The sequence below is a fragment of the Bipolaris oryzae genome, assembly GCF_000523455.1.
Source record: "Bipolaris oryzae ATCC 44560 unplaced genomic scaffold scaffold_318, whole genome shotgun sequence".
In the NCBI taxonomy this organism is placed as follows: Eukaryota; Fungi; Ascomycota; class Dothideomycetes; order Pleosporales; family Pleosporaceae; genus Bipolaris; species Bipolaris oryzae.
In genome coordinates, this window is record NW_006911594.1 from 1 (window position 1) to 14,144 (window position 14,144).

The following is a 14,144-nucleotide window of genomic DNA, read 5'->3' on the forward strand; positions in this document are numbered from 1 at the left end:
TGACTAAGCAGGCACTAAGCCTATCTAGGTAAAACTACTACTTCTTAGCTTTAAAATGAGTCAGCCCGATTAGGAATAGCTCTTATATTCGTCGAGTTATACTTGTTTAAAAACTAGAANTTTTAGTAACACGTTTTTTTCATGTCACCCCTCTGTACATGTCACACGTTAGTCGATGACGTAAAGCAACAGCGGATGAATCGGAAGAGGAAGGGAAAGGAGAAAGTAACAGCTCGCTGCGGCTCGTTAGCGTATTCTCCGCGTTCTCCGCTCAACTGCGAGATTAAAGTCCTTTTGCCTTACTTAACTCCGCGTCCCGCGGATCTATGACCTATCCATTCATCAGACAAGTAAGTCATGTCTGTTCATCGACGCCAGAAGCGCTCGCCCATTAGCTGTGAGCCATGCCGCATACGAAAGATTCGCTGCAGTCGGCCGCGGGGCCCTCCACCCTGCGAAACGTGTGTACGGAGGCACCTCGCACCAGAGTGTCACTATGAACAGTCACACCACATTTCAATGCCCATAATTCGCAACGCACCGCCATCGCCAGTGTCTGAGCAGTCAACACCAACGTCAGCAATCCTACGATCGAATGAAGATCTGGCTGAACGTGTAGCCAACTTGGAAGCGCTCATACAGGTGCAAGATGCAAATGCGCACTCGTCTTCTGCAGATACCATTTTACCCTTGGGGAGAACAAAGGGCATGCTCTGGACGGCAGAGACTGGTCATGTGCGTTTCATACCATCTTCAACCCCAGCAGACAGGGATAACTCTCCATACGATCCTCACCAAGCCCTATGTCGGTCAGTAGATTTGAGCGCTGGGCCGTATCCTCTTGGCAAGAGAAAGATTGAGATGGATCAACTACTTGATGATCTCCCATCTCGACATCACTGCAACCAATTGAAAGACATATTTCTTAGTTCATTTGCTTCCGTAAGCCACAATGCGTCACAAACGCTGCAACCATAGATTGACTTTGGTACCACAGTTGTTTCATATTCTGCATGATCCCACGTTCAACCAACAGTATGAAGACTTTGAACGGGTCCCTGAATCGGTGTCTCCATCATGGCTAGCCCTTCTATACGCCATTATTGGGACATCTGTAATGGCTCTGGGACCATCGAGTGGGCTTCTGACTGATCTCTCACGCAAGGGGCTTGTCGCTGATCAGATTGCCGAGCTCTCCGAACGCTATCGTAGCGCAGCCTTCAAGTGCTTGCAAGCAGACAACTACCTGTGGCAGCAGAATATAGCCACGCTTCAGGCGCTTATCATTCTCATCTACAGTATCAATCACAGTCATGGCCAGACCTGGACGTTGCTCGGCATGGCCTACCACATTGCCCTCTCCTTGGGTTGTCATATCGACCCAAGTGAGTTTGGTCTTGATGTTATCAGATGTGAAGAGCGGCGCCGCTGCTGGGCTGGCATCATGATGCTGTATATGATTCAAGCCATGTCCTTGGGTCGTTTGGGACTGGACCCATCAAATGCATCTGAAGGTGTTCAAATGCCTTCCGACCTAAACGACTCGGACTTGATCGCCGATGAATACATTTTGCCCATTACCTTCAACCGCCCATCACAAATGTCGTACCTACTTCTCAAGTTTCGCCTGTATGAGATTGCAAACGAAGTCTCTTCAATCGTTCGGACCTCTCTGCGTACTGCCTCTTCTCTAATCAGCACAGTGGACCAACGGATACTTAATGAACAACGCAGTTGGCATGGCAAGTATCTGTTGTAATCAAGCTTGGCTGCATTACCTGCATACCATAAAGTACATCTCAATATTTTGCAAGGTTATTCGCATCAGTTGATGTTGCTTCTTCACAACCACGCCTTGAGACGTTCTGTGGTGGACTCCCAACAATGTCGTCTATCCGTATCGAGAGTCGCGCATAGTGCAAGGAAGATATTGCATATTTACACTGAATTATTCACCAAGGACGAGTTTTCTCCATTCACATGGTATCTTCGAGGCATCGGCAGCTTCCATGCGTACCATGCAGCTGTATCGCTCATCGCTGCCCTAGCCGAACGCTCTTGGGGGTTGACTCACGAAGAAGTTCTCCCAATGGTAAAGGAGTGCGCTGAAAGATTCGAGGCACTCACAGAAACAAGCATTATATGTAACAAGGCTCTACCGGTTCTGCGACAGATGTTGTAAGTTTGCTGTCGCGCGTTGGATTTGTATAAGGTATGAGTTTCTGAAGACCTACAGGCATACGATGGACACATGGACGATACACGGTGGAAATCAGTCTCAGGATGACAGCTTGCAGGTTCAGGATCAAGATGGATATGTCCAACGGACACTTTTCCCGGGACCAGGATCTGAATCCGATCAAGCAGGAAATGAATGTGGGCTGGATGAAACTTACCACACGGTGTTCAGTCAAAACACTAGCATGCTGGAAGGCTTCAACTCTCAATTTTGGCTGACGCCGTTAGGAGTCCTTTCGCAAGAGGTAATAGTACCACCACTCATGTCGAGATCAGCAGTATGACATGGGCGTCCCATATTGTTGCACCAAGACGTTCACAAAGGGTCATATGAGAACAAGGGTTCATAACCGGGTACATTAGACCAGATCAATGACAACAAGTAACGAAAATAATTGCCATAAGATAACAAAGCCGATGTGAAATTACACTGCATGTTTTCCAGACACAGTCCCCCATCCACCTATTCACCCGAGTTCGTCCAATGGAAGTGGCACATGAGCTAAGCCGGAATTAGTGGAGTTTAGAATTGATCTGAGTTCTCTTCTTGATAGTTGGAAATTCTTGATCTGGCACGATGACATGCGAATCGCTATCCTGACCAGAAACAGGAGGCTGCATGTATTCTCTTCTACCAGCCTTGTGCACCCTTCCATTGATGCATATCACGTTCAGCTTATCGTGGTCTTGTAGGACGGTTATATCTTTGAGCGGATCACCATCGACCAGGATACAGTCTGCGTAGTATCCTGGTTGAACTTTGCCTAGTTCATTGGGTTGCATAAACAGAGCTGCAACCCCAGCAGTCGCTGCGATGATGGCTTCATGCTCAGTGAAGCCAAGGAGCTTCACAAAATGCTCGAGATCCCGCGCATACGTTCCATGTGGCGTCCATGCAAAGCCGTAGTCGCCACCGGGCAAAACGGTGATATTCCGGCGATGCATCTCCCGCAGCGCGGCAATGGCAGTATCGAGTTCGCGTTTGTAGCCCGCCTTCTCAGCCGCTTCCCTGGGATAGCCAAATGCTTCCGCATTGTTCAGCGTGCATACTAGCCAGTTGATCGCCGGAGCAACAATGTGTTTTGCCTTTGCTTGCTCGAGCATGTGCATGCCTCTATCGTCAATGTAAGAGGCGTGGTAGATTGCTTCGATTCCATGTCGGACCGACATGATGACGGAGTCGCGGGCACGGGCGTGTGAGCATAGACGCTTGCCATGTTTATGGGCTTCGTCCACGCATGCCTGGGTCTCTTCGTCGGTGAAGTAGCAGTCCTGGGCCGATTTTGTCTCCGTAATCTTTGGGCCATTGTTAGCTTCGAGTTTGGAAAAAAAAGATACAGGGAGTACGGTTTCAATTACTTCTTCGCCACTCATGCTCAATTTGATATTGTCAACCCCAAGCTGGATATGGTGTTTGATGACCTCCCGCATCTCCTCTGGTCCGTCTGCAAAAGCTGTGATTCCTCCGACGAGCTCGCCACCTCGTCGCGCCATCTCTTTCCCGTTAGCAAGGTATCTAGGACCAGGTATATCTCCGGCATTTATGGCATCTCGGATGACAACATCGAGTCTCTCTTTGGCAGATGCAGCGCCAAAACACATCGTGTAGCCAGAATCGAGAAAACATTGTGCACTCCGCATAGTCAGCAGTGTATGTTCCTCCACTCCCAAGGTTCCCAATTGCTCGAGATCACCGCCGTTCCAGGTGAAATGGGTGTGAGCGTCTCCCAAACCTGACATTAGCGTTCGACCTTTACCGTGAAAGACTCTAACACCAGCTTGCGCCTTGAGCTGTTCTACATCTGGTACTTGACCCACCGCTGTAAATCGCTCCCCTTTTGCATGGCTATCAGCTCCACCTCTCGGCTAATCCTATGCAGTCTCGCAATGCTTACGAACCTTCAATTGAAACGTCTCCGCGAAACGGCTCCCTGCCAGAGGAATCAAGGATGTTCACATCGAGAAATAGAATCTTCGATTCCGGATGTGTACCCGAGATTTCGTATCGTTTTGGTTGGAGGTGGTCTTCCCACTTAAGATTCTTGATGGACTCAATGTTTCTAGGAGGTCCTTGATAAGGCTCTGGCGCCACATCGACTGAAGGCCAGGATCTGCTATCATTGCTAGTCCCAGAATCGGTTCTTTCGAGGGCCATGGTGTTATCACGATGATAAAGTAAAAGACTCTGGAGCTCGGAGCCACTGGTTTAGAGTCGACAAGATATCAATTCAGGAAGATGCAACACATAAAAGCCTTTGATAACCCCCCCACGGCCGGCTAAATCGGATGGCCTTTTGAGGAGCTGGTGATTCTCTACCTAGATGACGCATGCTACATGGCTCGTAAGCGTAGAATGAGATTTCCCCGCAGACTGTACGACCACATTCCGGTTTCCGCCATCTCCGCCATCTCCGCCACCCCGCGCTTACCTAGTTCTATCCTGCTAACTGGCCGTTGAATTCCAAGGTCATTCTGCTTACTTCTCCACTTTCTATGTTTCTCTTGCACAAAATTTCCTCTTGGCTGGGTTGTCTGGCAGCCAGAACGTTGCGGCCACTCTCTTTCTTTACGTACAAGCGAGACTTTAGATGCGACATGGGGTGGCTAACAGCCGTGCGTGGTGACACGACTGAGATAAAATCCAACCCGAATCGGTTAAACGTTGAATTGGAAGAAGATCAGGAGTTGGACAAAGAAAACGCTTCTCGCACTGGAAGGCTTCCTGTCAGTGCATCTTTGCACCGGCAAGAGCTGCAGCCTCTCCCATTCGTCCCTCATGATACCCCAGATTCTGAGCTACCTTTTCTTTCCGCTGCTCAAGTTGCTCTCACTTGTCAAAATTACGAAGACGACCGTGGAAACCTATTGTACGTTGTTGTGGATGAAATAGTGTACAATTGCACGCAATTCGTCCATGAACATCCAGGTGGTTCTCGGGTGATTGAAAACTTCAAAGGTCAAGATTGCTCATGGCAGTTTTGGAGATTCCATTCAGAAAAGAACATGGAGGAGTGGGGGAAGCCGCTGAGAGTTGCGCGTACAAAGGATGTAAGGAACAGATGGAAGGAAAGGCCGAGATGGGTGGGATTGAGGAAGTTTGGTGCGATAGAGGAAGGGGATTGGTGATTCATATACTCTCTCGTCATGATTGTATTAGGGCTTGTAACTGGATTGCTCCTTGGCATTTCTGAATCCATCATAGAGAAAGAAGCATGAAATATATTGGTGTGTCAAAACAGGTAGTACAAAACTACCCTAGCTTCACAATGTGATTATTACTGCTATTGAAAGCTCCGAAAGATGTTAGTATCTTGATGTGGTGAGTTGCGAGTGAACTGTACATCCCAAGGTTGAGCATTTTTGGTCATGTTGAATTTTTCATTAGCCTGACGTTCTTGAACGTTCTCTCTAACCCTAGATAATCAATGCTACGAATGGAACTAAAATACTCATAGATCCCGACCCACATATTGCCTGGAATTCTTACTTGACCGATCCAGTTTGTAGGAAGCGTTGGCAGATAGATCCTACTCCAATATGAAAGTTATGAACACGCAAAGAACCCAACAACGAAGCAATGGAACTGGTAGCGATCTGAGGCTTGCTTTTTTCAGCCATGCAATTATTGACAGAAAGGAAGAGCTCGCTTTTGTGAAAAAGTAGCGGAAGTGAAGGAACTATGGGCTCCTTGAATGAATCAGATTCAGACGAATGTGAGCAAGGCTAGGATGAACTCTGTTTGCAATTGCTTTGTCGCTATGCCGGTTCATGCCAAGGAAGTTCTAGCATTGTCTATTATCTGGATATATACGCCATTTTACCAGTTTTAGGAATGTAAGGTCATGGCTGACGAAAAGCGGAATGCAGTATGCAACGGGAATGCAGTTGGATACAGTTCTCTGCCGAGGAATTTAAAAATTCAGTGAAAATGCTAAAACTCTTGATGCCATACGCTTCGGCTACAGGAAGGGATACATAGAAACACCTCTTGTGAATCAAAGCAATCCTAGTGGTGCTAGGGTGGCAAGACTTCTTGTATTATGTGGGGAGTTGGCCATTCTGTGCTAATAACATTTCCACTAACAGTGGACAACGGCTCAAGGCAGTCATCAGCCAGCTTGCTTTCTCTCTTGTCGATGATATACATAGTTGTGCATGAACTGTAATGAAATTGCGCAGTATGCGACATGTCAAGTGAGGCGGAAGAACTGCCTCCTAGATTTGAACCTAAACGCAACCGATGAGCACTTTCCAACCCGAGTCATACGTTAGAAAGCTTCGCAAGTTGGCTTTTCACTCGATGCTAGGTTAGCGATGGCTCATCGAGATCTCACGAGAAAAGCATGCGTGTTTTACACCATTATCTGCCGCGCATTGAGCAACGCCAAGTCCGCAGCGGGAGCCCCGCAGTCAGTACGTACTTACCCTTTCTGTTACTATCCCCGCCATCTCCGCGATTTTTTCCGCCGCCGGTCTACTACTTCCCCTCTTTACCTGTCCTACGTATTAGCGCATATACAGATAGTTGGTATCAGACGTGGCATGTGCGAATGCGCATCCTTGGCTTTATTAATTGAGCGATTAGACGGCAGCTCGCTTTGCCAACCCACACTCTTAGGATCAACTAGGAAAAAACAGTAGCTTTGCATTCCGAACCATGGCTTCCACCGATTCAGCAAACGGACACATGTCCCTGACGAACTATGTGTCTTTCCAAGATCCGGATACGGGGCGCACCCGCGTTGGCCATTACGATCTCGCGAATGCATCTATCCAGCCATTGGCCTTCTTGTCCGGAACGCCGCTAGACAGCATCTACCAAGTAATCGAAGTTGGTGAATCCAATATCATCCCTTTTGGGAAAACATTACCGGCCTCCGGAACCAGGATCTTGCCACCCTTCACCGGCCGCGATATCTTGTGTGTTGGCAAAAACTATGCAGAACACGCGAAGGAGTTCAATAGCTCAGGTTTCGACAGCTCCGACAAAGTAGACACGCCATCCCATCCCGTCATTTTCACCAAACGTTTCACTTCCATCATTGGAGATGGCGAGGAAATCCTTCCGCATTCGGACTTCACGGAGACAGTCGACTACGAAGGCGAGATTGGTGTTGTCATTGGTAAAGCTGGATTTCGCATCTCAGAAGAAAGCGCAATGGATCACGTGTGGGGCTACACAATTGTGAATGACGTAACAGCGCGTGAGCGTCAAAGAGATCACAAGCAGTTTTACATTGGGAAGTCGCCGGATACGTTCTGCCCCATGGTAAGTTGATGTATACTACTAGTGTGTTCAAGCAACGCCTGACCTAAAATGGTAGGGACCGATTGCTGTGCCAGCGTCCAAGCTAGATAAAGTATTGCAGCTCGAGACATATGTGAATGGCGAGCTACGACAGAAAGCCACAACAAAGGACCTGATCTTTTCCATTTCTTACCTAATCAAGACCATGTCCGAAGGGCAAACACTCATGCCGGGCGATGTTCTTGCTACCGGGACAGTAAGTTCATGTGTTGACGAACGAACCATCAAGCGTACTAACTTGGAGTAAAGCCTGCAGGAGTTGGTATCGGCAAAAACCCACCGGTATATCTCAAGCCGGGTGACACTGTCGCCGTGTCTGTAAGTGGTCTGGGTACCCTCACTAATCGCATTGCAAGTCCAAACTCGAACAACCCAACTATCACCATGGCTGGAAGCACGTTGTCCCACATACAGCCTTGTAACTTGGCTAAGAGCATCGACACCACGTCGCTTACATACATCAACAACAAAACACTTTATTACAAAAGGATCGGTGTACAATCAAAACCACCTATCGTTTTCATCCATGGTCTTGGTGGCACCTCTGACTTCTACACTCCACTAATTCAGTCTCTGGGCCTCGAAAACACACACTCACTGCATCTATTTGACATGGAAGGCCACGGGCTCTCACCATCATCGCCACTTAGCAAAGTGAGCATCGAATCCATTGCCGATGACGTCAATGGCATATTCGAGAAGGCAAACATTGCGCCGGATGCAACGCTTATGGCTCATTCAATGGGATGCCTTGCAGCTGTTCATTTCGCATTGATACATCCAAACAAGATATCGAAACTGATCCTGATTGGGCCGCCACCATCACCTCTACCTGAAGCAGGGAGTGCGGGTGCCCATGCTAGAGCCCAGACGGTGCGGAGTAAGGGTATGCACGCTGTCGTCGACGCCATTGTCGCAGCTAGCACTTCAGACAAGACCAAGGCAACAAATCTGGTGGCAGTAGCGGCAGTGCGCATGTCCTTACTCGGCCAGGATCCGGAGGGGTATGCGAAGGGGTGCACGGCACTTGCGGAGGCAAAGGCACTCGACTTTGCCGCGATCCAACCCAGAACGCTCATTATTACAGGAACTGAAGACAAGGTTTCGCCGCCTCAGTTGTGCGAAAAATACTTGGAAAGGCTAGGAGACAAGGCAAGTCTGCATTTGCTGGAAAATGTGGGGCATTGGCATGTTCTAGAGGACTTTCAAAGTGCTGCGAATGCTGTAAAGACGTTTTTGTAGATGACTCTAGCTACGCTTTGAAATGAATACCTACAGGGTTTAACGCTGTAGTTCCCATGGCCAGCAAAGCTTGGTCCGCGGCAACATGGCGTCCCCCTTCGATTTATTTTAGGCTACTATTCCTTTGGCCATGATGTCAAGATTTTATGTTTTTATTTTGTAATACAGTTTTAGGGTCTTCATATTTGTTTTACTCACTGTGACTGATCCGATCTGAGTACAAAACCCAACGCCCGCTCCAGAACTATCTTCACTACAACCTCGATCATTTGTGGTGCGTTTGGAATTTTGTATACATATGTCATGAGTAATATTTATTGGGGACATATTTTAGCATACCACTTAATTGAACAAAGAGTACATGTTTGTCAAGTAGATTCCTTACCTGTATAACCCAGATTCCATTAATTAATGCGTCAAGAGGACCAGGAGCAATGCATTGCTGAAATACCGTTCGTAGATAGAAATAAGAATCATTTCAGTCCCCATATAAAAGATCGGCATGAAAACACTGTTACCTAGATTGAACTGATGGTATTAACTAAAGTTTCCAACACTTCGGACCTGATAACAAATATGTACCCCGAAAACGGAAGCATCGTGTGAAGGCTGTGCCACATAGATGTAGCAAAAGCTGTGTTGTACACACATAGCAAAAGCGGTGCCGCATAAAGGTAGTGAGGGCGGTGATCAGAATGTCTCTTCTCAATCCAGAAAGCCTGATCTGCATTGCCGTTCTTCTTAGCTTAGCTATTAGGAGGCAACATTCGTCATAAAGTCTCTGTGTGCAGATTAGCCAACGCCTGCTTCGGCAAAACATTAATGGAATCGGCTCATCATGTAGTAGCCAAGCCTCCTCACAGAGTAAGGCTTGTTTTGTTACTACAAGGTTTGTTTTCTCTTACGGATCACTCATGCGCATGGTAGGGCGATCCTGCATTGAAATGTATTCAAGAAAAGCTCGCGGGATCAAATAATCTTCGTGGCCAGATCGCACTCTACTCCATATTCTATTGATTTGTTACAGCTTATAGTGCAAAACATCCATCCAGTTCTATTTGAAAGGGAAAGGCAAGAACAGCTTGTATCATAGGAGGCTCTAAGAACATGATGCACTGAGTGGTTCCATAGGTTGGAAGATGATCCTAACTAAGCCCTGTCAGCTATTGGATTTTAATCCGCCAAGCAAAGCAGATGCAGATCCTGAAGTAAATCAAGCGTATCGCTTTGGTAAGCGCGGAGGATAGCGGAATTCCGTTCTTTTACATTATTGATCATACGATCAATAGCGTCAGCTGCGTAGTCTTTGAGATTCTCTTCGCCGGCAGCCTGTGCTTCATCCCGAACTTCATGAAGACGTTTCAGCCAATACATTCATCGGTACGGTGTGAATCCAGTTGGCGATCGTATTCCCAAGCTTGATTCCACGAAGTTCTGACCGCCCCGGCCAATCGCGCTCGGGCAATCATTCCAAAATGTTTCGGAGAGTTGAATGAAAACGTAGCTGGCCTCCTTGATCCATGCCCAGGCAGCTGGTAGTAGATTTGCAATGGAAAGGCTGCGGATCTCTCGAGAAGGGTCTTCTTGGTCCTGATCGTCCAGGCAGCACAGCGATCGCGTTTCCTCAAATTCGAGCGAAACAAGATAAGTGCAATCTGTGAGACGCTGTGATTGCTTACACGGGTTGAGATCAATTTGGTTAAGAAGGACGCACAGTTAAGGCGATGGCCGCTGGACATGGGGGCGCAATCGTTGATCCAGAAATCTCTCATGTCCGTCGCCAAGAAGGGTAGGTCATTCCAAATAGTACCATGCATTGTGCGAGCGATATCGATGCTGTAGTTACCTGAAACTGGCCTGGTCAGAGGGCCGAGTCCCTGGATGGAGACAATATCAAAGACTAGGCGACCTTGTTCGGCAGTTTCATAGGAAACTACTCGACCTAACTGATAGTAGATATGCCAGAGGGAATGGAGATAGCCTTCAAGGGAATCAACAGCGTCGCCGACGATACAGTAGCAGTCGTTAATAATCCATGTTCGATCGGTAAAAGCACCTATGCAGACCTGCTCAACCTCGCACCGAGCGATGCATTCATGAATGCTTTGCTGGTCGTGAGCAGCGTCATCTAACTTGGTGATGTCTGATGGACCTTTAGGCAAGGGGCTCAAGAGTGGATTGTGGAAGGAGTGCGTAGTGAGAGGAACGTCGACGAGTAGCGTAGAAGAAGTACAGACTTTAGGTAGCGAAGGAGATTAAGTATGTTAGGCACAGTATCCCATACACATAAGGTAAACTGCTGTACACACTGGTCGCTGATATCATGCGAGGGTACTTAAACATTAAATTAAATATAGTGGAGACATTACAGCCATTTAGAATTAACAACCCCCTGCAGCTTTGGGTATACAAAAGACCGCTGCAGGAAGCTAGCAAAATCAAAGGATATACACCTGAAATATTAAACCGCACAATTTCTTACTCCGCATGCAACACTGAGAAATGGCACTTCAAGCACATACGCCCTTGATGTATAACCAGATTCATTATATAAGAGTACAAGTACAGAAGTGGGTATCAAAAGTCCTTGCTGATGCAGTGACAGGGATGTGTTAGCCACATGCCCATTTGAGGGGTAGCACCGCGCTTTGCGACTTCAGCTTCCTGCAGGGATATTTGTCCTGGGCCGAGACGCTTGTTAAACGAGGATGGATTCTTTGATCTATAGAAGAAGAGCGATACAACCGAAAACCATAACATATCGCCGATCTTTAATCTCTTACCTGCTCACCCGATCGTACGTAGGTGTATCCATTTGGTTTCATCACTTACGCGCCCTGTCACACGATCATGTGTTACGAGAAAGGCGCTGCCTTTTGCTGCACTAAAGTTGTAAGCAATGAATGCCTCGTACTTACAACATCTCAGTCTTCTAGATAGACCCATGCTCGATGAGTAAATATCCCGCGTGGGCTGATGGCTAGGCCATGTGCGCAAGGCGTGAACTGCATGTACATAACATTGTAAGTACTTCTGTGTTCATGTACCATCTTCTGGGCTAATAATTCATGTTCTGTTCCTTATTGTCCTTGTGGACTTAAGGATAGGGCAGGATAACCAAGCTAAATGTAGATAACGAATGCAGGGATGAAGCGATCCTGAGGCCCTAGGCGAAGGGTATGCCTAGCATCTATATAATTCTCTGGATATGCGAATAGAAGACCAGTTGACATAATTTTCATGGTGAGAATAGGTAAGGATGCAGGATGCGGCAGCTAAGATAACGAGGCGCAACCCCTTGATCAACTGTTGGTTTCGGGCATACGTCAAGGGTTTTTCTTGTGGCTGCCCTCGGATGCGGTGGAAAATTTTGAGAGTCATGATTTCCAAGACAATCAGGGGAGAAGTATCTGCGCTGGCTTTCATTTTGGAAAATTTGGTTGGTGTGGAAATTACAAGCAACCGGAAACTTGCAAGGCAGATCTTGCTTTCCTATCCAGTTGCAGTTCTGTTATAATCCATATGTTCTAGTGGCTTCCCCACTCCCAAGTTAAAGGCGAATATTGTGTATATCTTTCATAGAGACTCAATATCTCGTTCGTTGTAAACTAGATAATTGCTAGATCTATATCACAACTGGTGTGCTTAGCTGCGCAAGTGCTGTTGTATTCTTTAGGGCTAATGCAGATTGTGGTAAGTGGTTATTGTTTCATATATATATGTATGTATGCTCGAACAGTTGACTTATTGTTGCCACCGCAGGTCTCGAAGGGCCCTGCGTCTGCCAGGGAGGCCACTGCAAGACCTCAACCATATAACAAAAAAGCTAAATAAGAAGGAGCTCCGTCTGCGACCTCGTCTGCTATACTTACTTGGAATAGCTATCGCGATAGTTACTTAGGTATGAATTCATACACTCGTAGTGTTGTGTTAGCTCTACGCACAGGTCAGTTTTTCGAAATTTTGAATATCACGTGACTTAGGCAAATGCTGAAAGGGCTGCTCTTGGATATCCATCACGTATCCTTCGAGCGAGGAAGGCTCAGGAGTTGCACAGTATGAAATCTACCGTCTGATCTTTGGGATGAACTAGAAGGATTCGACCGACAAGTATTCCGATATTTTTGCTCCTCCCTGCCACACCTCTCACAGCATGTGCATTGTCCCAGAATTATTACTGCCAAAAAAGAGCTTTTATGGTAGCAGGGCAATGGAACCTTCAAGTTGACTAATTGTTGAGCTTGTTTGATGTTCCGGTCAGCTGGGGCGCGTCCAGTGAGTTCTTGTGTGTCACTCGCATGTGCCCATTGGCGGAACCAAGATTGTTGTAAAGAAGGTTAGGCTAATCGCAAACTAGGAATCTCCGCGGTAAGTAACAGCAGCAAGTGAATGGACTGAATGATTGTCGCGGGGCGTCCGAATCGTGGTCTGGGGAAAAGCCCGTGAGGCTGAATCCTGCCCTGAGCTGAGGAATGGGGGTCGCAGAATCCAGGCGCCTTGGCAGGTGAAGCTTAACAGTCTGGACCACGTTGGCAATCTCGCTACGATCCACACCACGAAATTTAGCGTACAGCCTCTTTTCTCGCTTCTGCCAATTTTGTCATTATTCAATAAGTGGCAAACCGAATTTGAGTAGTCTGCTGCGTATGAATTCGCGGCGGTGTGAATTTGTATTGCAGTGGTCCAATGGGGAATGTGGGCCCTTGCATGGAACAGCCCGCTTGGGCTTAGTGCAGCCATGTTTTGCATCTGCAAGGGGTCTTGTCGTACCAGGCAGATCGCGACGAACATCGCCATGGCCCGATCGTGTGGTTGTCGGCATCTCGACCTCCTGCCAGCGATACAAGTTGTGGGGCGGAACTTGCCATGAGGCTGAAGGTACACGTAGTTGCTACTTGCCTGAAACGATAGTACAACGTCAGTCCAGAACGCCCTGTATCGCGCTGAGGCCGAGGATACTATACATTGTGACTTGTATATAAGGCCTCATGTCTTGCGAGGCATTTTTCTCACCACTCACCATAACACGATCAATCACGACTACACTACTCAGTCCTTGATACTCATGATTGCTCAATACTTTCACTAACACCAACACTCGCAACAATGGCCCCTCAACTTCTTGCGCTTGCTGCTCTTGCACTCCGTGCCACCACCATGTGCCCTGCCAGCCCTGTGTTACAAGTAACAAGAAGGATTCTCTCCTTGACAAATGACGAGATGGCTGAAGGCCTAAGGACGTCCACGTTAGAAGGTAATAATTAACGCGGGGCAAAGATCACGTAATATAGTATCTCGCTAAGATAGGATATCTAGAGATACTAGACCCTTAGGAGATACTAGAATATCTAGAGAT

At 47.4% G+C, this 14,144-nt stretch overlaps 6 protein-coding genes across 6 annotated transcripts; 4 read left to right on the top strand and 2 right to left on the bottom strand.

The window, feature by feature from the left end:
• Positions 1-708: 708 nt before the first annotated feature.
• COCMIDRAFT_41711 (uncharacterized protein) lies at positions 709-2,182 on the top strand (the record flags this gene model as incomplete). Its single annotated transcript, XM_007695432.1, has 3 exons — positions 709-942; positions 998-1,733; positions 1,794-2,182. The coding sequence occupies 3 exons, from the start codon at positions 709-711 to the stop codon at positions 2,180-2,182; spliced, it is 1,359 nt and encodes a 452-aa protein (XP_007693622.1).
• A 569-nt stretch (positions 2,183-2,751) lies between these two features.
• COCMIDRAFT_31085 (uncharacterized protein) lies at positions 2,752-4,393 on the bottom strand (the record flags this gene model as incomplete). The annotated part of the gene is made up of 2 exons (XM_007695433.1): positions 2,752-4,073; positions 4,138-4,393. The coding sequence occupies 2 exons, from the start codon at positions 4,391-4,393 to the stop codon at positions 2,752-2,754; spliced, it is 1,578 nt and encodes a 525-aa protein (XP_007693623.1).
• Positions 4,394-5,103: 710 nt separating this feature from the next.
• Positions 5,104-5,364, top strand: COCMIDRAFT_74198 (uncharacterized protein; the record flags this gene model as incomplete). Its single annotated transcript, XM_007695434.2, has 1 exon — positions 5,104-5,364. A coding segment is annotated over one exon (261 nt), but the record flags the coding sequence as incomplete, so codon positions are not given.
• Positions 5,365-6,895: 1,531 nt separating this feature from the next.
• On the top strand, positions 6,896-8,788 carry COCMIDRAFT_10142 (uncharacterized protein; the record flags this gene model as incomplete). Its single annotated transcript, XM_007695435.1, has 3 exons — positions 6,896-7,507; positions 7,563-7,742; positions 7,796-8,788. 3 exons carry the CDS (start codon positions 6,896-6,898, stop codon positions 8,786-8,788), a joined length of 1,785 nt encoding a protein of 594 aa, XP_007693625.1.
• Positions 8,789-10,149: 1,361 nt separating this feature from the next.
• On the bottom strand, positions 10,150-11,076 carry COCMIDRAFT_31087 (uncharacterized protein; the record flags this gene model as incomplete). Its single annotated transcript, XM_007695436.1, has 2 exons — positions 10,150-10,931; positions 11,073-11,076. 2 exons carry the CDS (start codon positions 11,074-11,076, stop codon positions 10,150-10,152), a joined length of 786 nt encoding a protein of 261 aa, XP_007693626.1.
• Positions 11,077-12,047: 971 nt separating this feature from the next.
• On the top strand, positions 12,048-12,305 carry COCMIDRAFT_110373 (uncharacterized protein; the record flags this gene model as incomplete). The annotated part of the gene is made up of 1 exon (XM_007695437.1): positions 12,048-12,305. The coding sequence occupies one exon, from the start codon at positions 12,048-12,050 to the stop codon at positions 12,303-12,305; it is 258 nt and encodes an 85-aa protein (XP_007693627.1).
• Positions 12,306-14,144: the final 1,839 nt, after the last annotated feature.